Source organism: Schistocerca cancellata, chromosome 5, assembly GCF_023864275.1.
Source record: "Schistocerca cancellata isolate TAMUIC-IGC-003103 chromosome 5, iqSchCanc2.1, whole genome shotgun sequence".
NCBI lineage: Eukaryota > Metazoa > Arthropoda > Insecta > Orthoptera > Acrididae > Schistocerca > Schistocerca cancellata.
In genome coordinates, this window is record NC_064630.1 from 663493951 (window position 1) to 663521101 (window position 27151).

The 27151-nt window shown below is 43.0% G+C and overlaps 1 protein-coding gene across 1 annotated transcript in view; it reads right to left on the reverse strand.

The window, feature by feature from the left end:
- Positions 1–27151, reverse strand: part of LOC126187653 (solute carrier family 15 member 1-like) — a 215621-nt gene that overhangs the window by 18440 nt on the left and 170030 nt on the right. Inside the window, exons 12-13 of the mRNA XM_049928863.1 lie at positions 20022–20119; positions 9953–10090 (exon numbers count right to left, since the gene is read on the reverse strand). Coding sequence (XP_049784820.1) covers positions 9953–10090; positions 20022–20119 — 236 coding nt within the window. The remainder of the gene's footprint in view (positions 1–9952; positions 10091–20021; positions 20120–27151) is intronic.

Genomic DNA, 27151 nt, shown 5'->3' on the forward strand with positions numbered 1-27151 from the left:
TTGCTGTTTCTGACAGAAGTACAATGTCATCGGCGAACCTCAAGGTTTTTATTTCTTCTCCGTGGATTTTAATACCTACTCCGAACTTTTCTTTTGTTTCCTTTACTGGTTGCTCAATATACAGATTGAATAGCATCGGGGAGAGGCTACAACCCTGTCTCACTCCCTTCCCAACCACTGCTTCCCTTTCATGTCCCTCGACTCTTATAACAGCCATCTCGTTTCTGTACAAATTGTAAATAACCTTTCGCTCCCTCTATTTTACCCCTGCCACCTTCAAAATTTGAAAGAGAGTATTCCAATGAACATTGTCAAAAGCTTTCTCTAAGTCTACAAATGCTAGAAACGTAGGTTTGCCTTTCTTTATTCTTTCTTCTAAGATAAGTCGTAGGGTCAATATTGCCTCACGTGTTCCAACATTTCTACGGAACCAAACTGATCTTCCCCGAGGTCGGCTTCTACCAGTTTTTCCATTCGTCTGTAAAGAATTCGCGTTAGTATTTTGCAGCTGTGACTTATACACGCAATTCTTAATATTGTGGATTTCTACAACATTGTCAAAATCGTCGAAGGTATAGAGAAAAGGAAATTTATTGTTTGTCTTCGGTTGACTGAACGAGACTGCCAGCAGCTTGTTACAAATATCGTATCAAGTATTCAGAGAAATTAAAATATAAATATCTCATTAAAATCCATCTGGTAAAATCCATCTGCGTCGTATTACAAAATACTTAAAATACTAAACCAACATTTCTGTCCAGATGCAGCGACTTTCCTTAGGACATAAACATATTTATAACAATATAAATTGTTCGAACGATAATACAAGATTATTTTATAATGACCACATAGGAACAAAATTTATAAGTATATAATCTTGGCATGACATCAACTATCGATAAAATAGAATATAAAAAAATAACTCAACAGAGATTAAGAAGCATACATCAGAGTATCTAGGCATCCACAGAGAGTACACCAAATTTCATATACACGAGTTACTATTTCGTGTAAAATAACAAAGGCTTTATAAACTTCAGAATTCCTATGACAGAAAAAAACAATAGCATTTATTGGAAGAGGCACCTTCAATTCCACAAAGTTCAGCAGTACGCAGTTTTGCAGCGATTCGAAGAAATTGTGGGAAAACAGCAAGTACTTCGCATCTCCTTCTTTCGTATGACAGCTGCTGAAAGGGATATCTTTATGCCTATCCGATATAAGCAGGAAGAGATTGAACGACGGTTGATATGCATTCGTCAATTCCTATCAAGGTGATTATCAGCTTCCTGCGCGCCTGAAATTTTCGATACCAGGAGTGATCGCAATTACTGTTTGATTCGCAGTGTAGTGTTGACCTTTATGGCAGACTATCAGATAAGCCTCACTAAAATCCTACGATGTTCTACATGTGAAGGACGTCTCTTTGTCTGTGATACAGCATTTTAATAACACCGTCCTTGTGAGACTTCAAGACAATTCCATAGATGACCTGGAGTTAAGGAACTTGTCGGCTTTCTGAATTTGATGACACCGGGTCTGAGCTACCTCGTAAAAGAACACAATCATAATAAAGAGAAGCAAACATTTGTGGCTAGCAGCGTTATAATTACAATAAGAAACTCCCACTCTCTTTTACAAACGCGAAAGTAAAAAAAATAAATTTGTTTACAACAGGATGCGTACTGGGGTGTCCCACAATTCAGTTTGATAACATGACGCCTTTAACCGCGCGTCTGTGCATATCACTGTAACGTTGCTTTTTCATCTAATTTATTAGTAGCTCGTTAAGGCTGTTATTAGTGCCAACATGGCTTTAACTGAGATTTAATTAGAGTAAATCGTACCAAGAATGTTGTGGTTTGTGATAAATCTTCAGTGACCTGTTGCCTTGAAACGCAATACTGTCATAACGCAGTTTCCAATCTGGAAATGAGCGTTTACACAGTGCGCTTTTTGATTGGCCTTGATGTAATGACTTTTAATTGGTTGTTGCTTAAAGCTCAGTCATTATTCCATAATTCACATTATATCCTTCAGATAAATAAATATCTTGTACTACACATTTTTAAACGTAGCCTATGTGTTAGTCCAATGTTTTAGCATGATACGGTAACAAACATACACACAAAATTTCGCATTTATAACATATATCGGATTGAAAGGCGCCAATGCTCTGTGCGTCCTCTCCCCGTCGGTTCCCTTTTCCATATCTTAATATTGTATGATGGTAGACTGACGTTCATTGTAAGGCCAGAAACACTGTGTGGTCGACGTTGTCGTTGTAAACCAATCCTAAATCAGCCGGGGCTCGCAGAAGGGAGATTCTTATACCTCTTCGTCTGGTTCAAATGGCTCTGAGCACTATGTGACTTAACTTCTGAGGTCATCAGTCCCTTGGAACTTAGAACTACTTAAACATAACTAACCGAAGGACATCACACACATTCATGCCCGAGGCAGGATTCGAACCCGCGACCGTAGCGGTCGCGCGGTTCCAGACTGTAGCGCCTCTTCGTCTGTTTTGCAATGATTCTCGTGTATTTTCCAGTAGACTGCGTTACCCCCCTTTTACAATCTAACACTATTAGCAGAATCCGGATCCCCATTTGGAGACCAAATCTGAGGCCTATTCAGTCGCTATTGTTTCCGCTGTCAAAATTGAACAAAATGGTGTAGAAGAAAATGCATGGAATATTTCTGCTGAAGGACACGAAATGCTGATTCTGCTGTTGAAGTCTCTTGTATGGAAAGCCATCAATATACACATGAACAAAGTGGGTCCAATAAAGATTAATGTAAGCACTGAAACTTGGACTGACTGTACCGAAGCTATTTTTCATAAACCTGAAATAGTGATTAGTGAGGTTTTTCAACTGATATCAGAATGGAATCACCAATAGGACTATGCAGCTATATTCTTGAATCCAACGGTCGATGGTACGGGTTGAGTTTATTTCTGCCACCAGCAAAGGACGAACATTCCGCGTATCCATTGTAAACTTCATAAGCGGAAGACTGTCTCTAATTTATCGTAGGAGGGCGATTAATCGACTGTGATGCTACTGACTCTTCTGACAAACAAAATTTTCTTTTCAAGTACTGACATCGAAAACACAGTGGACTTCCAGGAACCTTTACTAGTAAGGTTTCGTCGGAGTCGATCCCACTGAACTACTTCTACATCTGTACTCTGCAAACCTCTGTGAAGTGCATGGCAAAGGATACGTCACATTGCACCAGTTTTAGCGCCTTTCCCGTTCCATTGACGTATGGAGCGCGGGAAGAATGATGTTTAAATGCCTCCGTGAGCGCTGTAATTAATCTAATCTTGTATTATGTCCCCTACGTGAGCGATACGTAGGGAGTAGGAATGTATTTTTAGTGTCATCGTTTAAAGCTGAGTCTTGAGACTTCGTAAGTAGGCTTTCTCGGGATTAGTTACGTTTATCTTTGAGAATCTGCCAGTTCAGTTTCTTCAGCGTTCCGTGACAGTCTCCCACGGGTCACACAAACCTGTGACCATTCGTACCACCCCTGTCTGTACACGTTCAATATCCCCTGTTAGTCCTGTTTGGTACAGGTCCCAGAAATGTTCTAGGATGGATCGCACGAGTGATTTTTAAGCAATCTTCTTTGTATACTGATTGTGTTTCCCTAGTATTCTACCAATAAACCGAAGTCATCTTTACTTACTACTGAACCTATGTGATCCTTCATTTCATATCCCTACGAAGTGTTACAACCAGGTATTTTTACGAGTTACTGATTCCGACTGCGACTCATTGATGTTATAGTCATAGGATATTCCATTTTTTTAGTTTTGTGAAGTGCACAATTTTATATTTTTGAACATTTAAAGCAAGTTGGCCATCTTTGCATGGTTCCATAAAATTTCGGGAGTGCAGCCGCATAAAGTCAACTTCTTCTTCTAATATTTCAGCTGGATACCGTCCAGCCATCTTCAGAGGCTCACTCTGAAGATGGCTGGACGGTATTCAGCCGAAATATTACAGGGTTATTACAAATGATTGAAGCGATTTCACAGCTCAACAATAACTTTATTATTTGAGATATTTACAAAATGCTTTGCACACACATACAAAAACTCAAAAAGTTTTTTTAGGTATTCACAAATGTTCGATATGTGCCCTTTTAGTGATTCGGCAGACATCAAGCCTATAATCAAGTTCCTCCCACACTTGGCGCAGCATGTCCCCATCAATGAGTTCGAAAGCATCGTTGATGCGAGCTCGCAGTTCTGGCACGTTTCTTGGTAGAGGAGGTTTAAACACTGAATCTTTCACATAACCCCACAGAAAGAAATCGCATGGGGTTAAGTCGGGAGAGCGTGGAGGCCATGACATGAATTGCTGATCGTGATCTCCACCACGACCGATCCATCGGTTTTCCAATCTCCTGTTTAAGAAATGCCGAACATCATGATGGAAGTGCAGTGGAGCACCATCCTGTTGAAAGATGAAGTCGGCGCTGTCGGTCTCCAGTTGTGGCATGAGCCAATTTTCCGCGGGCTACGCGTGAAACTTGCCCGCACGCGTTCAACCGTTTCTTCGCTCACTGTAGGCCGACCCGTTGATTTCCCCTTACAGAGGCATCCAGAAGCTTTAAACTGCGCATACCATAGCTGAATGGAGTTAGCAGTTGGTGGATCTTTGTTGAACTTCGTCCTGAAGTGTCGTTGGACTCTTATGACTGACTGATGTGAGTGCATTTCAAGCACGACCTACGCTTTCTCGGCTCCTCTCGCCATTTTGTCTCACTGCGCTCTCGAGCGCTCTGACGGCAGAAACCTGAAGTGCGGCTTCAGCCGAACAGAACTTTATGAGTTTTTCTACGTATCTGTAGTGTGTCGTGACCATATGTCAATGAATGGAGCTACAGTGAATTTATTTATGAAATCGCTTCAATCATTTGTAATAGCCCTGTAGAAGAAGAATTTATGCGGCTGCACTCCCGAGATTTTATGGAACAGTCTTTGCACCGCGAAAATTTTAAGATGCACATCTTCTCATAGCTTTGAAATCTTATCAAGATCTGATTGAATATTTTCGCAACTTCTTTCAGATGGTACTTCATGACAGATAACTGCATCGTCTCCAAAAAGCCTGACGCTACTAGCTTTGTTCAGTTTTAACGATTTAAACTATTTCTCAGTGCCACTGACACTAATATCTGCGGGTATTTCGCTCGTCTCTCAGTAGTGTAAGAATTAAACTGGAACAACACCCCTGTGTTTTTCTTTCCTTTGCTATCCGCAACTTCAGTTCCGTCCTTGTCCTTGAGTGACTGGACCCTAACTCTGGTGCCACTTACGGCCTTTACATACGACCAGAATTTCTTTGTTTTTTGTGAAAGACCATTCGTCACTATTCTGCTTCCGTAGTCATTGAAGACTTCAAACAGTGGTCTCTTGATAGCAACACTCATTTATTCTGCATTTCTCATGTACAGCCATATGCTTCGTTTTACACCTATTATACAGTAGTTGTTTCTTTACTGGGCCCATATACCATGGAGGGTCCCTCCCATAACGAAACGTTCTCCTGGGTCCATATCTATACAGTGCATGGTCAATTATTAATTTAAACTTGAACCATAGTTTCTGTACGTGCCCCTGTCCTGAACTAAGTGTTTCAAGTTCCTCTTTGAGATATGCCATTACTACTGCTTTACATAGTTTAATGATCATTTAATTCTATTTGTTTTAGTTGCATTTTGTACGTTTGTTATCATTGTTTAAGGTCGCTGATACCAGTTTTGACGTGGACATCCGCAAGAACCCCAGGTATATTTGTTTCCATTAGATCTAACACATTTCCATCATGAGTGGTGTTCCGAGATATTTGTTCTAGGTAGTTTTCAGAAATGCAATTAGTAATATTTCACAGGTTGTCTTATCACACCCACCACTAACATGGCTGTAATTATCCCATCTGACTGTTGGGTAATTACAGCAGGACTGAGGAACTTAATTACAAGCGAACTGAGTTTTTTCTAATGTTTCCCGTTACATCAGGAGATGAATCTGGTAGTCGATAGAAGGATGCAATTAGATTTTATGTCTACCCCTGATACTGAGTCGTGCCCAAACAATTTCGCAGGCAACTTCAATTTCTGTCTTAGTGGGTTTAAGTTTCTTGTTGCTGCTTCAAATGCAACAGCTCGATTTCCCATTAGCCAACATCTACATCAATATCTCAATTCTGCAGTTCACCACTGAGTGCTTGGCAGAAAATTCTGCGAACAGCATTCAGACCGTGGCTCGACCATTCCACTCTCGAATAACAAATGAGAAAAACGAACACTCCGTGCGAGTTCTCATTCAGAGGAGGCAGTTGGCGACTGAAATTCTGTGAAAAGATCTCGGCACAACGAAAGACGTCTATGTCTTAATTATTGCCATCGCAGCTCGGGGTATCATATCCGTGACACACTCTCCTCTATTTCGCGGCAATGCAAAACGACCAGCCCTTCTTTGAACTTTTTCAGTGTTCTCCGTCAGTCTTACCAGGTAAGGATCCCATACCGCTCGACGATGCTCCAGAAGAGGACAGTCAAGCGTAAAGTAGGCAGTCTCTTTAGCAGATTTGTTGCGTCTTCTAACCACTTTGGTTTGTCTCCCTCAGAACATTTTCAGTGTGATGATTCCAATTTAAGATGTTTGCAATTTTAATTGCTCGGTGTTTCGTTGAATCGACAACCTTTAAATGTGTATTATTTATCGTGTAACCGAAATGTAACTTGTAATCATGTGGACGACCTCATACTTTTTATTGTTTAGGGTTAATTGCAACTTTTCGTATATACAGATATCTTGTCGAAATCATTTTGTAGTCTTATAGATATTCTGATGTTATTATGTGGTAAACGACAGAATTACCTACAAAGAGTCTGAGAACGCTGTTAACATCGTTTCCCAAATCGTTTACATAGATTGGAAAAAAAAATAGGTGGATGCCAGATGATCACTTCTGTTTAACTCTGTCACTTCCCGTGAATTATTACGAACTGTGTTCTTTCTGGCAGGAATCTAGTCGCTCGCCTGACAAGAAACCCCTTGAGTGTGAGTTTACCAAAGTCGAATGATGTTTACGGCATTCGATGCCCCACGTATTTTCTACCATGCAGCCACAATATTGGCTGCTAACGGCAACAAGAGAAGGACTGGAAATATCCAACGGTAAAAGCGGCATGAGGTTACGGAGCGTAGTTGGACTGCTTAGCCGAAGAGTAACAACAGTCCTAGTGGTGTTGATATAAGGCGGAGCAATGTCAACGATAAATGAAGCAAACATTGCATTATATCTACAACAGTTGGCGAAGTTGACATTTCGCCAGAAAGGAACTCTAGGAATTTCGCAGATTGAGAAAGAAGTAGCAGATTAAATATTAGCGTTTCTGCAAGATGCGTCAGTGGAATGTGTGGTGTCGTATACCCCCAACTGTGCGGAAAGTGTACATGAGTAGTACATTGATGAATATATGTGTTTAACAAGTGAAAGTGATGTTGAAACAGGTGTACAACCATGTAGTTCATCATTGTTGACGGACAGGGAGCCACAAACACCGTCTCAAGTGAAACGTAGCAAAGGACAATCGTTGTCCAAGAAGCGTGTGCAAAACATAATTACGTACATAGAAGATCATCCACCGCCTAGCACAAAAAAATTATGAACATATTTCGACTAAGTCCGGAGCAATACGACCGTGTAGTGCTAAGAAATGCTAAGGATATTCAAGGGAGGATAAGGCGCAATTGTTACAAAAACTGGTGTTTGCGCGTTTGAAGCACGCTCGGTACAATATACAGGGTGTACAACATAGTGACCTACTACTTTATGCACATCAAACTGCTCGCGACACAGATTACAGTGATTCCAAGGGAAGCAGTGGATGGTTGCAAAACTTCAAACAGTGCTACAGAATTGGAAGACGTAAGATGACGAAATTTCAAACAAAACGTCAACTTGACGACGCACAGCATATTGCGGAATCAGCCCAAAAATTTGTAGATGAGATAAACAAATTTATCCCATCGTTCAATAAGGAAGTCGTTTTCAACTCCGGCCAGTCGAGATTTGAAGAGGAAATGCAAAAGAAAGGAACCCTGGAAGTTATAGGTACCAAGAGAGTTGTGTCAAGATCACTTAACATTAATGCTTTGACGCATTCGCACACAATTATGCCGATTGATAACCTGGATGGTAGATTGGCTGGAAACTTATTCATTGTGCTGCGAGAAGTTGTAGGTGCTCTGCCCCCTACGATTCTTTCTCGTGTACGTGTTGTTGCAAGGGCAGTAGGGAATGTTTACGTCCTAGCAATCAAGAGTGAGGAAATGGGCGTAAGAGAACTACAACTATGGTATGAGCACTGCTTTTGGCCAATATCTAGTCAAGAGAACTAGCTTTTGCTTCATTCCTGGTCTGCGCATAAAAATCACATTCCTTTAGATCAAAATAATCCCTCCTGAAAAGTGCAGTTCATAGCACCTGGAAGTACAGGACAAATTCAGCCTCTGGATGTTTTTTTTTCCGTGTGTATAAAACATGTTATCGCACTATCTGCAGCTACACCTTAGAGGATAGCCAGTTTCACGATAAGCTCCACGCCAGACTGCATACCATCACATTCCATCAGTTCTCATCCCCCCTTTACAACAATATGATTCTATATGCAGTCCTTAAGAGTGGATACCTAGATGAACGTCCTTCAAGGTTTGTAGCTCCGAAGGAGTTCGCCTTTGATCTGGATGCTGCGAACCTTATTGATCACTGTGACACGCCATGTTTCATTCGTTGTTCGTGGTGTAAGTTAACGATTTATTTTGAACAATTCTTGAGGTCGACGGTGCCCATTTTGTGAAGTGTAACACATAGCCTACATCCCATAGAAGGTTGATCTCTGTACCTCCCGGACAATCATTTTCTGTTGACTTCCTGATGCACATGGTGACTCATTAGCAGCTAATATATTTCCTGTCATAACTGCTAAAACAATGCTCTCAAACGAGTCTTACTAAAAATTGAACTTGCTACCTCGCACCAAAGGGTTCCTTGTGAGTTACAAGGCTTACTGCTAAAATTAGTACTTACACGGTTGTTGATTTTTCTGGCAACCCTTCATGACTCGGTCACTACACTTTATTTTACAAACGTTTCAAGATTTGCTAAACATGTGTTCATAAACTTAGGATTTTGAACAGATACAAATTCTTTCAGTCTAAACGACCTCTTTCCGCAGTAGGTCAGATAATGCTCTGGACCCTGACGCATTTGATCAAGGGAGTAGTGCAACAGTTATTCTGCGTCACACGAAATCCCTTCATAGTGGCCCAATTGTTAAAAGTTGTGATAAGCAGATTAACTGTCTTCTGTTTCTTTTCCTGTCAGCTGCGGACGCATGGACAAGTGCATGAGCGCGCACGCGCGCACTCACACACACACACACACACACACACACACACACACACATCGATAGAAATTCCTTACAAAAAATTAGTTGCCTTATATAGTAAGTTATTCCTTTATACTACATGGAGTATTCAGCACATGGCTCTCGATCTGCTATCGGGTTACGTTTTGGAACTTTCACAATCTTTCTCCGTAGCAACGGTTCGAGGTCGTCAGTTACTGTTAGCAAGTACCAACTTGTAGTAACCAGTAGCCACCGCCTCATGACGACGAACCGTTGTCTCGCAGAAATATTATGAACGTTACAAAACATGTTCCGGCGGTAGAACCGACAACCTTATAATGAAAGGATCTGTCGAGACAGCCTCTAGAGTCACAACAGGGAGTATTTATTAACACCGAATAATTCGTTTCCATCTGTTACGTACCAGCTACATACAGATGTCGTGAAATCAATTAATCTATTCTAGAAAAAACATGGGTATCACACATCGTTACACACGACTGTGAATACATACCTGCCGTCTTCAATACTTGCTGATACTGAAGCATCTATGGGGTCGTCTTCTAATTTAATGCTAACTGTCAGTCCTACTTCGTCTCCCTTTTTGAATGTGATTGTATGGGGAAGGGAGTCGTAAAATAAGTACAGTATTCTGAAAGAAAAAAAGACAAAGAATTTTTCGTATCACATACAATATCATAAAACACTGACATTTGCTGAAAGAAAAAATAAGGACCCTCACTGGAATAGAATTTTGATTGAAATTTTAAAAGATTAAATCCCCACCCGTCTAGTTAGTTTGTTTACAGTTAGACTGCTACATTCATGCAGGCAATTTCATATACAACACAGTATAGATTTCACAATTGTACTACGAAAAGGTGATATAGACAAATTGCACAACATAATTGAAAAATGACAACGAACTAAAAGAAACGAAATAAAAACAATTTATCACCAGAAAAGGAACCTTCACAACTAGCCACTATAAAAATAAACAGCAGTTGCCTTTACTTAATCCGTCTATAGCGAACCGTAGGCCTACCTGTGTGTGTCGCTATGCATTTCAAGTTTCCGGTATTTCCTTGTTATATTGCAGATCTAGAGCTTCCGTATCACGGGTCGATTAGTCACATCGATTGTGCCAGTGACAGTACAACATTCTTGACGGGAAGCAGGTTTTCCTGTTCATTTCTCTTTATTACATACGCCGAGAAAATACATTCCAGTAGGATATTTTCCTGTCTTACTCCGATTTGAATATGTTATCTGTGTGAAAGTGTTCATAGTCTCAGTTCAGGAATTTATGGCTGTGTTGAGAATGTGCAGCTCAGTCGCTGTTTTATTTTTCTATCCGTGGAATCTACATAATGCACTCGAGTCAAATAGTTTTCTCGTGTGGCTTATGAAAGACAATCCGTTGATCTCTTGATATAAGTTTCATGTTCTATACTGTCGTCCATACACCATGTTCTGTAGATCTCATGACGAAGAAGAATCATTGGAAACATGAAACGAGTCAAGGCACGTATTAATTGATAAAATCGCCTACAGAAAACGACCGCTAGAAATCTGTGTTAACAGGTAACTTATCAATCACCTGTAATATTTGTGTATGCTTAAACAGCTGTAGATGACAAAACTAGTTAACGTAAAATCAAGTGTTCTGTCAAAAGCTGCTCGTTTTTGTCGGTATGGTCTGCAACAAAGTGTATTGCAGGTTATCCTGTTCACCAAGATATAAAATTTCGTATCCCTAGTAATCAGGTAATTTGTAGAAAAAAGATTAATGAGATAAGCATTTAGTTATTACTAAAGTTTGGAGGCCGTCCATTTTTTTGTCTTATGCCCGCGAATACGTTCTCAGTTATCTAGCACCATAATGTACAACTCCATTTATTTTTGTTCATTTACAACAACAGGCTCCATTAGAATACTTGCAATACTACACTACTGGCCATTAAAATTGCTACACCAAGAAGAAATGCAGATGATAAACGGGTATCATTGGACAGATATATTATACTAGAACTGACATGTGATTACATTGTCACGCAATTTGGGTGCATAGATCCTGAGAAATCAGTACCCAGAACAACCACCTCTGGCCGTAATAACGGCCTTGATACGCCTGGGCAGTGAGTCAAACAGAGCTTGGATGATGTGTACAAGTACAGCTGCCCATGCAGCTTCAACACGATACCACAGTTCATCAAGAGTAGTGACTGGCGTATTGTGACGGGCCAGTTGCTCGGCCACCATTGACCAGACGTTTTCAATTGGTGACAGATCTCGAGAATGTGCTGGCCAGGGCAGCAGTCGAACATTTTCTGTATCCTGAAAGGCCCTTAAAGGACCTGCAACATGCGGCCGTGCATTATCCTGCTGAAATGTAAGGTTTCGCAGGGATCGAATGAAGGGTAGAGCCACGGGTCGGAACACATCTGAAATGTAACGTCCACTGTTCAAAGTGCCGTCAATGCGAACAAGAGGTGACCGAGACGTGTAACCAATGGAACCCCATACCATCACTCCGTGCGATACGCCAGTATGGCGATGACAAATACACGCTTCCAATGTGCGTTCACCGCGATGTCAGCAAACACGGATGCGACCATCATGATGCTGTAAAGAGAACCTGGATTCACCCGAAAAAATGACGTTTTGCCATTCGTCCACCCAGGCTCGTCGTTGAGTACACCTTCGCAGGCGCTCCTGTCTGTGATGCAGCGTCAAGGGTAACCGCAGCCATGGTCTCCGAGCTGGTAGTCCATGATGCTGCAAACGTCGTCGAACTGTTCGTGCAGGTGGTTGTTGTCTTGCAAACGTCCCCGTCTGTTGACTCAGGGATCGAGACGTGGCTGCACGATCCGTTACAGACATGCGGATAACATGCCTGTCATTTCGACTGCTAGTGAGACGAGGCCGTTGGGATCCAACACGGCGTTCCGTATTGCCCTCCTGAACCCACCGATTCCATATTCTGCTAACAGCCATTGGATCTCGACCAACGCGAGCAGCAGTGTCGCGATACGATAAACCGCAATCGCGATAGGCTACAGTCCGATCTTTATAAAAGTCGGAAACGTGATGGTACGCATTTGTTCTCCTTATACGAGACATCACAACGACGTTTCACCAGGCAAAGCCGGTCAACTGCTGTTTGTGTATGAGAAATCGGTTTGAAACTTCCCTCATGTCAGCACGTTGTACGTGTCGTCACCGGCGCCAGCCTTGTGTGAATGCTCTGAAAAGCTAATCATTTGCATATCACAGCATCTTCTTCCTGTCGGTTAAATTTCGCGTCTGTAGTATTTCATCTTCGTGGTGTAGCAATTTTAATGGCCAGTAGTGTACATATATGTATTTGTGTGTGTGTGTGTGTGTGTAGTGCAATGTTTGTGTTGTACGACGAGGAGAGAAGGGAGAGGGTGAAACTCGTTGCCGGCACACTGGCTGCTCCTTGCGAGTAGCACCAAGGGTCCCGCCAAGCTTAACGTACGGATTACTATCAGCGGTGTCACATGCCCTCAGTTCATGAGACACTGCGAAGAAGTTCGGTGTCTAAACCAGGATACTGGCGTAAAGTCTGGTGATCAGGAACTTTAGGCCACCACCTCTTTTCCCCTCGCTGGCCAAATATTGGCGCCGAAACTTTATTCCACCACCAGGATTAGAACCAGTTTACGTCTGGGTCGAGCACCCCAAGCATGCGTTGGCGACCTTTTTTTAATATTTCATTTTGTTCGTTATTGTCTGTTGCATTTATTCGGGGCGAACGTCCATGACACCCGTTCAAGTTCATCGTTGATCTCTTCGCTCTGTTTCTTTTTTATTATACAGGGTACCTAACATTTTGACCGAACACGCTGAGCCACCGTGCCGGCTTTCTCGTGTCTTTATTATATTGTGGCTCCGGATATCTACATTAGGCCTACATGAAATGCATCTGCAGTTGCGAACATGAACAACCATCAGCCGCGTAAGGGAATGATGACAATGTGCCGGACCAGGACTCGAACCCGAATTTCCCACTTTACATGCGCGATCGCCTTAACCGCTTTGGCTATCCATGCACTACTCACGGCTAGACCTAAACTTCCATACGACTTAGTTCCTGCGCCACAACGTGTACTCGTACTCACATTAAATAATTCCCGTACATTCGCTGCCTGGTATCGGCGGATAAATACGATATTGCAGTGATTGTGGTGTTGAGAAGAGCGATCCAAGAAAAACAACAGCAACTTGAACAAAAGGTTTCCTGGTAGGTCTACCTAGAAATTTGTTGTTGTTGTGCCTTCAGTCCGAAGACTGCTTTGATGCAACCCTCTTCATTTCTGTATAGCTACTGCAAACCACACCCATTAGAACCTGTTTACTGTAGTGACTTCTTGGACTGCCTCTACAATTGTTTCCACCCACAGTTCCCTTCAACACTAAATTAATTACTCCTTGGCTCAGCATGTGTCCTAGCAATCTATCCTTGCTTTTAGTCAAGTTGTATTTTTCATTTTCAACTCGATTATTTATCATCAGATAGGTGGAAAGCACACATTGAAGGTCTCTTTGAAGGGGAAGTCTAGTATCTTCCGCCGCGGAAGTCGAACACGCCCCAGAACAAATGGACGTGGTCAAGCCATAGAGGGCTCCGCCTCTGCGGCGGCTATTCCGGGCAGCGGCTCTCGCGCAGCGAGGGCGCCACCGCTAAGCCACATGCAGACAGCGGCCAATAGCCACTCCCTCCGGTTTCGTATATAGGCACCCGCTCTGCCCTAGTCCAGCCATCCATAATGCCAATTCCCACACCTTCTACCCCTCTGCAGGTGTGCCCCAGGGCTCTGTCCTCTCCCCTCTCCTCTACCTCCTGTACACGGTAGATATGCCCCAGCCCCCCCCTCCAGTACACCTCTTGCAATATGCTGATGACACCGCATTCCTCGCCCTCGCTCCTACCCTCCAACGGTCCCAACGCCTTCTCCAGAATCACCTTGACCTTTTTGCTGCATGGTGTAACCAGTGGCTCCTGAAACTCAATCCTTCCAAGACCCAGGCTATCATCGTAGCTCGTACCACTCGCTCCTTCCGGCTCCTAGATTTCTCCATTACTGTCTGCGCACGTCCTGTCCGCCTCACCCCCACCCTCACCTACCTTCGCCTCACCATTGACCATCACCTCACCTGGATCCCTCATCTCCGCTCCATCCAATCCAAAGCCCACAACCGCCTCCGACTCCTCAAACTCCTCTCTGGCCGGACGTGGGGGTTGCACCCCTCTACCATCCTCCACACCTACAAATCCTTAATCCGTCCCATCCTCTGTTATGCCAGTCCTGCCTGGATATCTGCCCCCCCCCCCCACAAATTCTATAAGTTCCTCCAAATCCTTGAGCGTCATGCACTCCGCCTCGCCTTCCGTATACGCCTCCCGTCCCCCACGCGGTTCCTCTATGATCTCATTCCTTTCCCCCATCTGCTCCTATTCCTCGAACGTATCCGCATCCTCTACACCTCCCGCCGTCTTGAACCCCCTCACCCCCTGGTTGCTCCTCTCCTCTCCCATCCCCGCCCCCTGCCACGTCTTCACCGTTGTGTCCCCCCAACCCTCCATCTCTACACCCTACATCTCCTTTCCCAAGGTGGCTTCCATCAGCTCCCCCTCCCGGATGATGCCCTCTCTCCCTCCATTTATCCTTCCTATCCACTCTGATCCTCAACACCCCCTCCTTTCCTCCGTCCTTTCCCTGGGCTCCCTCTTCCTCCCCCCTTCCATCCTGTGTTTTCTCCCCGCCTATCATCTCCTTTCTCTCCCCCCCCCCCCCGAGTCCTTTTGTACTCCCCTCCTCTGCCTTCCCCAATCCCTGGCCCGTCTGCTCAGCACCCCCCCCCCACCCCTCTTATGGATCCTCCTCTTCCATTGGCTCCTTTCCCCCCTCCCCCTTCACTTTTCCTCTCCTTCCCCCCCCCCTTTTTCCCGTCATCTGACCAGTTTCCCCCCACCTGCTCTCGGGTGTGGTATGTCGTATTTGTGCGAACTTTTAGCGCAGTGTTTAAGTGAGTGTTCGGTGTTGTGTGTCCTTCTACAGTGTTGCGAACAGAAATCATGCTGTCGCTGGGTGTGCTTTTTATATCTCTTGCGAACAGAACCCAGACTGTCGCCGTGTTTTTTTAATTGTCTGTCTTTTGTTTTTCTGCTTCCTGTGTGCTTTATTAGCTTCATCGACCCTGTGTTTTATGTTTTACGCTCCAGAATTTTCTGCCATTTTTACCTTTAAGTCACCGTTTTTATCGCCAACTGTTATTATTTTTTATTATCTTCATCTTTTTCAAACAAATTCTGTAGGCTGAAGAGCGGCGTAATAAGCTGCTGCCAGCCCGCCCCCTTTAGGGGGAATCGAAACCCAATAAAGGAAAAAAAAACCCTAGTCCAGCCAGTCTGGTAATCGCTCTGGATTTCGTTTCTATCTCGGCGGTACTGCGTTCTGGTCGTTGCTCGTTGTTGACATTTGCCTGGCTCTGGTTCCGAGTGGATTTACGTTTGGTGTTTGGTGTTGTGGTGTCCACAAGCCTCCGTGGTTTATCTCTCCCTTGTTGTGTCGCTCATAGTCGGCCGTGGTCGGTTCTTGTCAGTTGTCGTTGGTTTGTCGTCCGACTCGTCCTGTGTTTACCCGGTGGTGCGTGCTCCACCGCCGGCGGCTTCCCCGCCTGGCGGCTCCGATCCGCAGTCCAAAGCGTTCCCGCTGTTGGTTGTGGTTACTACAGGAAGACTTGTCGGCGTGACAAAAGAAGGAACAGGAGACGACAGAGAAGAGATAGGGAATCCAGTATTGCAGTCAGAATTTAAAAGAGCTTTGGAAAACTTTAGATCAAATAAGGCAGACGGTACAGATAACATTCCATCAGAATTTCTAAAATCAATGGGGAAAATGGCTACAAAACGACTATTAAAGTTGATGTGTAGAATGTATGAGTCTGGCGATATACCATCGGACTTTAGGAAACACATCATCCACACAATTTCGAATATTTCAAGAGATGATAATTATCACACAGTCAGTTTAACAGCTCATGCATCCAAGATGCTAACAAGAATAGTGGACATAATGATGGAAATGAAAACTGAGGATGTGTTCAATGACGATCAGTTTAGTTTTAGGAAATGTAAAGCCATCAGAGAGGCAGTTGTGGCGTTGCATTTGATAATGGAAGCAAGTCCTAAAAAAATGATGACATGTTCATAGGATTTGTCGGCCTGGTAAAAGCGTTTGACAACGGCAAATAGTGCAAAATGTTCGAAATTCTGAGAAAAATAAGGGTAAGCTATAGGGGAAGAAGGGTAATATACAATATGTACAAGAACCAAGAGGGAACAAGAAGAGTGGAAGACCAAGAACGAAATGTTCCGATTAAAAAGGGACTAGGAGAGAGATGTAGTCTTTGGCCCCCACCGTTCAATCTATACACCGAAGAAGCAATGACATAAATAAAAGTTCAAGAGTGAAATTAAAATTCATGGTGAAAGGATATCAATGGCAAGATACACTGATGCCAATGCAATGGTCAGTGAAAGTGAAGAAGAATTACAGGATCTGCTGAATGGAATGAACAGACTAATGAATACAGAGTATGGATTAACGGCAAATCGAAGAAAGACGAAAGTAACAAGAAGTAACAGAAATGAGAACAGCGAGAAACTTAACATCAGGATTGGTGATCACGCAGTAGGTGAAGTTAAGGAATTCTGCTACCTAGGCATCAAAATAACCCATGATAAACGGACATTTGGAGCACAACATTGTATGTTTGTGAAGCACGGACTGCGAGAAAACCAGGAAAGGAGTAAATTGTTTTGAGATGTGGTGCTACAGAAGAATGTCGAAAATTAGGTGGACTGATAAGGAAGAGAATGAGGAAGTTCTCCACAGGATCGGCGAGGAAATGAATATATAGAAAAACTGATAAGAAGGGAGACAAAATGGTAGGACATGTGCTAAGACGTCACGGAGTAGCTTCCATGGTACTAGAGGGAGCTGTAGAGGAAAACAGGGATTGGAAAACATCCAGCAAATAATTGAGGACGTAGGTTACAGTACTACTCTGCGATGAGAAGGTTGGGGCAGGAGAGGAATTCGTGGCGGGCCACATCAGACTAGTCACAAGGCTGACGACTCGAAAACCTTCAAAGAGAGTGTGAGCCAGCGAATGCTAGTGCATCTCAAAGATGCTGAAGGGTCTTTACGACGTGTCTTTGAGGATGTCTCTCCAGCAAAACGCGCTGGACAGGAATATTATCTCATGTAAAACAGATCAGAATCTGCATTGAGCATACTGAAGCATTCTACTCGTATCTTCTAAAATTATTCTCGTACATCAGCTTTTATTTTCCATCGTCTGAAAAAACTGCTTTCTCTGATACGACGTATGTATGTGATAACTTTCTGCAGTATGTAGTTTACTGGATCAACTTCGAAATAAAATTCGAAGCAGACGATTGGCTGCATCAAGCAGTAATGCACACGTCGATCACTGTATTCATCTGAAGATGATAGCGCAAACCCTCGAAACGTGTCGTGGATGTTAAGAAAAAATGTGACTCTTGCAGATAACTGTTTTGTTTTCTGATAATAGTGTGTCGGTTGAAAGAAGAGAAATCATTTGCACACCTATAAGTGACTTCGCATGATCTATGGTGGTGAGAGGTTCTAATACTTCCTAAGCGCTTGTAGCCTATGTCACACAGGCTGAGTTAAGAGTGGCGTCTGGGGACTTCTACCTACAAACTGTTACACTGAACACAAAACCATTAGTAAAATCTGTTTTAAAATCTTGAAACGTTTTACTCTTGGTCCAATTACCAAGTGCGCTTTTTGCATTTATTCTATAAAGTTTGGTGCTTATGTTATTAAAATGACAATTTTTAGTGGAAGTAGAAATACAGCAAACCACGAGTAGCGTTGTCTGTTCCACCGTAAAAATGTATAGGCCCTGCTGTTCATAATGTTAAACTTTCACAATTCAGTGTAGTTTCAGCTTCTTGTTGTAATCTGATTTATTGTACTGCAGTGATGACGTGACGCTGTAGTTTCGGAACCAGTCTACGGATATAAAATCAGTAACCAACAACTGGTATCCAGATCATTTACTAAAAAGAAGCTACATCGACTGTATTGTCGATAATTCAAAAATTCCGTGGTATAACAGCACCAGAAAGATGCAAAAATTCCAGGAATTGTAGCCTGGTAACCAAGAAGAAAAGAAACTCCTGTATGTACGGAGGTTTTAAACTGAAGCTGTTGAATTTGCTTTAATTATAGTATTCATACAATGTATGTTTTCAAGGCTGAGAGGCCGTTTCGATATAACTATAAAACTATTCCCTGACGAATCGCCTCCGAATGCGAGAGACACCCTCAGAAATAAACGGCAATTCCGCATGGTTGTGAGGACTATACACAATAAAGTGTTAACAATTTATTAGTGGACCACACAGATGAAAATAACTAAATAAAATTCATCGAGACTGTTTTTTGAGCAGAGACAACACATTACAGTGCGTGTATGAATAAAAAGGCCATAGAGATGATAAATACCATAATGTTAATAAGAAACAAGACGAAGTTAAACGAAATATTGGTGCCTAATTTCTGCCAACAAAATGTCGATTGACTACTTTCAATCGAGAACGATAAAGTCAGCCAGAGGTAATCAAACACCGGTGGTGGACTCTATTCAGTTTATAATTTAGAGGACACCTGGAGCTCTTGCAGTTGCTGTTTTGTCTACATAGATGTTTTCCGCAGTCGGAGACTAAACCCCAGGGAACAATTTTATCCAAGGTGTTCATAAAATCTTTCTCTGATTAATAAAAGGAACTATGCTACACATAATTATGCGGTTTGTTGGCAAATGGTAGCTTATCCCATGAAGTTTTTTATGGATACACTTCTACATCCGCTCCACTTCTTTCACGTAAAACTTCTAGGCGTTATTCAGTTTCTCTTCATGTCAACATTCTGAGTTTGCACGTTAGGAACTTGTGAAATGAACGCTGTAACCTTAGCGAAACACCACAAAAAGGTCAAGACAGGTTATGTCTGGTGAACATGGCAGCCATGACACTGGACCATCTCTAATGATCCATCCGTCTGGAACTGTTTCATACAAGAAATGGCGAACAAATAACTGCCATTGTTGTGGTGCACCATCCTGTTGAAAAATTAGCCGTCGTTGAAATTCCTGTGATAGAGTTGTCAGAGCACATATAGAGGTATATTAGGTTGATTTTGAGTTGTAGTACTTGCGTTTGGGTCCTGACATTGTCTGCGAGAATCACAGTTTTTGAAAAGCTCTTTGGTAGGCCGCTTATTCAGGTCGTGAAAGTAGCGAACTTCTCACTGAGACTCCAGCAGTTCTTTCATAAGGTATAGTACTTTGCCATGTTCGCAGAAAATCAGCGGTGCAGAAGCTGTTGTACCTCTAGTCAATGTTATGTTTTCTATATGTATGAGCAAGCGATACGAAATAACTTATGGAAAATAGTGTACGTAAATAGTAATATGTAAAAATTAATTGGGCTTTCTTACCGAAGCATTGGATCACCTTCCTGTGACTTCTCTACTTGATCGTTTCTGAAGGGGCCCGCAAGTTTACCTCCAACTTGTCCAATTACATATGATGTGGCCTAAAAAAGTATATTACAGCTATTAATAATGTGCCATCACCAGGAATGTGTTGCGTTTCGCGCATAAATTGTATGCTACTAATATTTATTTATTATTAAAAACAAATCATCCAATTTGTGAAACAGATTGGTACAGCGGATCGTTACACGATCGATTTTACTTTACGAAATTAGAATGAGACAGAAGAACACCAGTAATTATTCAATTTTCGAAAAAAGTTATGGAAGGAGGAAGCGTGATCAAAATTTCTATGTCCTGATGAAAACAAGGCCATGAGCGCTTCTAAACAAGTGATAGGTGCCTTAAATCTTCAGTGTGTTCAGTGGACAAGCGCACTTCAGAAACTAAGAAGCTTTACTTATAGAAAAGAACAGAAACTGATTTTTTTCAAACAGCTGATAAATTGCTTCAAGCTATACAAATAAAGTGAAATAGCTAATACACAAGAATCTAGATTAACACTCGCTGATCAGATATTTTGATTCTTAACAACTAGAGCTGTAAGCCAGTTAATCTGACTGTGAAATGCAGTCGATCATCAGATGATTCGCGAAGATTGCCACTGATGAAACGATCTCGATACACAGGGCACGCCATTTCAACATTATTCAGGGCATATCTCCATCCCAGTCATCAGACTTCGTTATATTGGCAGCTTCCAATGTGTTTTTTTCTGCATTAGCAGTCACGTGGAGATTCAATTTTTGTTCTGTATCATAGATCACGTTTCGATAAATTACACACCAACTTAAATGTTCGCAGCAGGAGAAGAGGTGAAGGGCAACGGTTTGAGAAGATCAGTTAATGTGTGGCTGATTGTAATGAGCGCTTAGCAGTCTAATGCTATGTTTGCGATGCTTCAGAAGGGTCTGAAGAGAGCGCGCCCAGTACCGATGCGTTACCCACAACTTTCGGAAACGTTTCAACGAACGTTACCAGCACAGTGATCGTATGCACATCCACAACGCACTGCAAAGAGCCTTAGTTTTCACAACAGGGCATTAAATTCAGACTTGTTACCATATAGGGCCGGTGGCTATGAATATCTACGCTTTAGAATTCTGCTACACGAAGGCGAAGCATGACTGATCTGGCCAGGAAAACTGAAGTCTTCTGTCTGTTTAAAGCGTCAAACGTTATTACGCTTACTCTTGCTAGCGAGAAACGTCGTAGTAGAACACATTTCGCTCCTTACTACAAGGTGAAGTACCTTCGAATGTCCTGACCAGAAAATTAAATGACTAAGAAAGAGTTTGTTTAATCTAGAACTAATTCATTTTGTTAGAATTTGCTATAATCTATCGTGGACAGCAACAACAGCGTAACCGGAGAGAGACAGCTTCTCCCTCCAGCCCACTTTCCCTGCATAAAAAAAATGATATTTGCAAACTGAACTCGCATCCTAGCTCGGCACACAGGCGGACATATCGTTTCGGTATCAGTTTAAAGAAAGCCAGAATGTGTAATGGACACTGACTACTAGTAGGTAGAATGTGTAATGGACACTGACTACTAGTAGGTGTAGCCAGAAACATCTGTTGTGAAACCTCAAAACTATTTTGCCCTTCGCCGCGAAGCTAATTATTATGAGATACTGTATATACCCCTCCCTTCCCCGCTGACCAAGCACAAGCCTGAGTAGGCCATTGGACAACGGTAACCGATACACACGACTAACGGAATAAGGCATAATTAAATACTTGTCATGGTTGTCATTATATTTTAAATGTCAAATGCTGTCAGCTTCTGTGTAAACTATTTTGAACTGATTAACATTAAATCAGTTCAAAATCGTTTACACAGAAGTATATAGTGAGTATATAGCATATCAGCAAATTTTCATATGGAAAAATCTGATTGAGAGGTAGATGAGTTGTTACCTATATTTACCTCAACAGCTTGTCTGTTACTGTTTCCTAAAGCTCAGAGCGAGTGACACTAACAATATTTGCAATGCTGTATCATGTAATTTCATTTTCAAAATAACTTCGACTATTTCGAATGTGTTTCCTCATTTTGCAAAATCACCCTTCAGATCCCTGTTTACAGGTGACTACCCACGTCTGCATTCATTGCCTTGCGCGTCGGCGGTAAATTTTTTTGCGTTGACAATCATTCCACCCTAACTTTCTGTCTTGAAAAGTAAAGTAACACGATGGGAAAGAGCGACAGTGCAGGGCCCCAGAGAGAGCTGCCGCTGCGTATACACTTTCTGATCAAAAGTTTCCGGACACCCGTATATAATGCGGAATTAACACCAATACGTGCCACGAGAGGTGGACGCGCCAGTATACGATGAAGCAGGGAATAGTGCGATGTGTGTAGAGAAGCAATAACAGCGGAGTGGTCAACAGAGCCCAGTGACTTCTCACATACACTAATTACCGATGTCTCCTGAGTAACAAATCTAATAGGGACCTGTTAAACCTTTCCAGTGTAGTCCAGATGAACTGTTGGTGATGTGATTGTGAAGTGGAAACGCGAAAGAATAAACACAGCTAAACCAAGGTCACGCAGACCTCATGTGCTGGCGGGCAGATACCATTGAGCATTGCGGAGAGTGGTTGTAAAAAATCGTGTGAAATCGGCGGAACGAATCATTCGTGACTTCTACTATACCGGAGCCAAGGTAGCCCCTGACGGCCGGCAACCCATGTAACATCACAGAGGACGAGGTTGTCTATTCCCAAAAGCGTACCCAAAAGCACCATGATAGACACCGGCTATTTACACACAACATAATGGAAACAGCCATTCCGAGCACTACTTCCTGCAGGGGGAGCTCGAGCCACGGCCTGCAGGAAGTATCAGTACGCCGAAATCTGATTGGCTGGAGACAGCTACCCTACTGGCCATTAAAATTGCTACACCACGAAGATGACGTGCTACAGACGCGAAATTTAACCGACAGAAAGGAGATGCTGTGATATGCAAATGATTAGCTTTTCACAGCATTCACACAAGGTTGGCGCCGGTGGTGACACCTATAACGTGCTGACATGAGGAAGGTTTTAAACCGATATTTCATACACAAACAGCGGTTGACCGGCGTTGCCTGGTGAAACATTGTTGTGATGCCTCGTGTAAGGAGGAGAAATGCGTACCGTCACTTTGATAAAGGTCGGATTGTAGCCTATCGCGATTGCGGTTTATCGTATTGCGACATTGCTGCTTGCGTTGGTCGAGATCCAATGACTGTTAGCAGAATATGGAATCGGTGGGTTCAGGAGGGTAATACGGAACGCCGTGCTGAATCCCAACGGCCTCGTATCACTAGCAGTCGATATGACAAGCATGTCATCCTCATGGCTGTAACGGATCGTGCAGCCACATCTCGATCCTTGAGTCAACAGATGGGGACGTTTGCAAGACAACAACCATATGCACGAACAGTTCGACGACGTTTGCAGCAGCATGGACTATCAGCTCGGAGACCATGGCTGCGATTACCCTTGACACTGCATCACAGACAGGAGCGCCTGCGATGGTGTACTCAACGACGAACACGGGTGCACGAATGGCAAAACGTAATTTTTTCGGATGAATCCAGGTTCTGTTTACAGCACCCTGATGGTCGCATCCGTGTTTGCCGACACCGCGGTGAACGCACATTGGAAGCCTGTATTCGTCATCGCCATACTGGCGTATCACCCTGCGTGATGGTATGGGGTGCCATAGGTTACACGTCTCGGTCACCTCTTGTTCACAATGACGGCACTCTGACCAGTGGACGTTACATTTCAGATATGGTACGACCCGTGGCTCTACCCTTCATTCGATCCCTGCGAAACCCTACATTTCAGCAGGATAATGCACGACCGCATGTTGCAGGTCCTGTGTGGGCTTTTCTGGACACAGAAAATGTTCGACTGCTGCCCTGGCCGGCACATACTCCAGATGTCTCACCAATTGAAAACATCTGGTCAATGGTGGCCGAGCAACTGGCTCGTCACGGTACGCCAGTCACTACTCTTGATGAACTGTGGTATCGTGTTGAAACTGCATGGGCAGCTGTACCTGTGCACGCCATCCAAGCTCTGTTTGACTCAATGCCCAGGCGTATCAAGGTCGTTATTACGGCCAGAGGTGGTTGTTATGGACACCGATTTCTTAGGATCTATGCACCCAAATTGCGTGAAAATGTAATCACATGTCAGTTCTAGTATAATATATTTGTCCAATGAATACCTGTTTATCATCTGCATTTCTTCTTGGTGTAGCAATTTTAATGGCCAGTAGTGTATTTAGGGGCTAGAACCAGGCCCGAAGTTCAGTTCATGCCGGATCCGACCTCGGGTACGGCAACCGTCGAAGATTACGTCTTCGTCTCGGAATTGGACTGTTACTAGTGTGTGAATGTGCTACCACGAACCTTTGTGGAAAATAAGAAGTTAACTCTTGTTTGCCTCAATTAGGAGACTTTTTTCGTTCCTGTTACCTTTCGTTTGTATGTTTAGTCTTAACCCTTGTGAACCTACATCAATAAAAGTTGTATTGAGAAAAATTGCGAATTGTCAGTTACAACAACTTCAAAACCGCTACCAACAGTCCAGCTAGCCCAATGATTGTGCCTAGAGAATTAAAAAGAATGGGATACAATTGTCGAGCAACTCCTCATAGGCTACACATTTATGTAGTCATTGCCCAGTCATGCTGAGGTGATGTAAAGAGCGACGCCAGCGGACACTGGATGACTGGAAATGAGAGATCTGGAGTAATGAATCACGGTACAGCCTGTGGCAGTCCGATGGAACGATTTGAGATTGGCGAATGCCTGGAGAACGTTATGTCACATGTAGTGCTAAACTTGACGTACAGAGGGGGTGGCGTTACGCTACCAGAGTGTCTTTCGTGGTAAAGGTGTAGTCCCCTTATTGCGCTTAGGAAAAAATTACATGGAGAAAGATGAGAACACATCTTACAGCATTGTGTATTGGGTACAATAGAAGAAGAATTCAGACGTGATAACTGTATGAACATGACAATGATATTTACTTATTTAAGTTGATCTGATTAAGACCATCACTTGCTTACCTCTTCATTACATAAGAAACAACAATTTTAGTATGACAAATAGTATTAAAATGATTTGAGTGTCCATAGTGACATTGTGAGGAAATGATACTATGAACTAAGAAAGTCAATACTGATAATACCTGTAACAGTGCTACTGCTGCCGCTAATAGTGATAACAATAATAATTATGTTAATGACGATAATAATCGCAGTTATAACAATAATGATAGTGTCAGATGTAAACAGAATTCATAGGTTTACAGAATAGATGTTTTCTCTTAAAGCGAATTCTGGGGAAAGGAATTTGAGGAGACTGCACCAGCTAACAATAATGGAAAGAGAAGAAGATACGGTTGGAAAAAAGGATTTGCAAGGATAACGAGTATGTACAGGGCAATGGCAGTCATTCTTATTGCTTCATTAGATATGACATTAACTGTCTTTTCAGGTTGGAGATGTTATTCAATTTTCTAATTTAATGTGAGAGAATATTCTAGTGTCGGGTTCCCCCTACTGAGAAGGACTTTGAGAAAGTGGCTCAAGCACGGAGTGGGATAGAAATGAATTTGCTGTGATGGGAACCGTGGTTTCTGCCACGTTGTTCAGACAAGAGCATTAACATCGAGGAGAGATATTGGGGATAGTGTACAGTTATAAGACTTAAGAGAAGATAGAGGATTTGGAAATCTTCCACATGTCTGCATGCACCCAGGATAGCTATGCTTATGATGGTGAACTACGATCAAAGAGTCGAACATCACAGATGTAACTAACAAAGGCGTTCATAACCAGTTCCAGGCGAAATGAGCTTTCCTGGAAAGGCCATGCAGGATAACAACGCTGTGACCAATAATTGGCAGCATAAGTGTCTGTACAAGTTTCTTTTTCCGGTCAAGAGGGAAGAACCTTTTATGTTTTTGTACGGCATGGGGAGATGCTGATACAGACTTGCACATTGCAGTTACATGCTCAGTCCAGTTTGCCATAAACAATACCTGTGAGACCTCGGTTTGTGGGCAGTAAAATTTCTTTAAAGTACTGGCCCGTTCAGAGAACCATCCTGAATCCAGTGAAACACTTTGGGATGAGTTAGAACGCAATTTGGCTCCGGACCCCAGCGTCAAATATCAATCCCGTCTATGGACTCGGCTCCTGAAGAAGAATGGGATGTCATTCCGCCACAGCGATTCAGATATTTCACAGACATTTTCCCTTCCGGAGTTCAAGCCGTCATAAAGGTGAAGAGTAGACACATCTCATGTTTACTTCCACTAATAGATGTCCAAATACTTCTGATCAGATAGTGTGCTTCCTGTCCGCCTAACAGGTGCACTCGATCATGGGCGACCATTTGACGTGATTCTGCGACTGGATGCGAGCATTGTTTCCCTTGCCGCTTCCCTGTGACTGTTATTTTATGGTCGGAGAACTTAGTTTCACGTGTTTTAACATGTCTCTAATGAAGAGAAAATAGTGACCAAACATTTTTGACAGAGCTATATTTGCAGGTTGCAACAGGTATATTTCCGTCATTAAGAGCTTGGTCGGTGATAGAGACAGGAGGGAAAATTGTAAGGGAATAAATACTTTCCCTCTCCCCACGAACCATGGACCTTGCCGTAGGTGGGAAGGCTTGCGTGCCTCAGCGATACAGATAGCCGTACCGTAGGTGCAACCACAACGGAGGGGTATCTGTTGAGAGGCCAGAAAAACGTGTGGTTCCTGAAGACGGGCAGCAGCCTTTTCAGTAGTTGCAGGGGCAACAGTCTGGATGATTGACTGATCTGGCCTTGTAACACTAACCAAAACGGCCTTGCTGTGCTGGTACTGCGAACGGCTGAAAGCAAGGGAAAACTACAGCCGTAATTTTTCCCAACGGCATACAGCATTACTGTATGGTTCACTGATGATGGCGTCCCCTTGGGTAAAATATTCCGGAGGTAAAATAGTCCCCCATTCGGATCTCTGGGCGGGGGAGGACGTCGTTATCAGGAGAAAGAAACTGGCGTTCTATG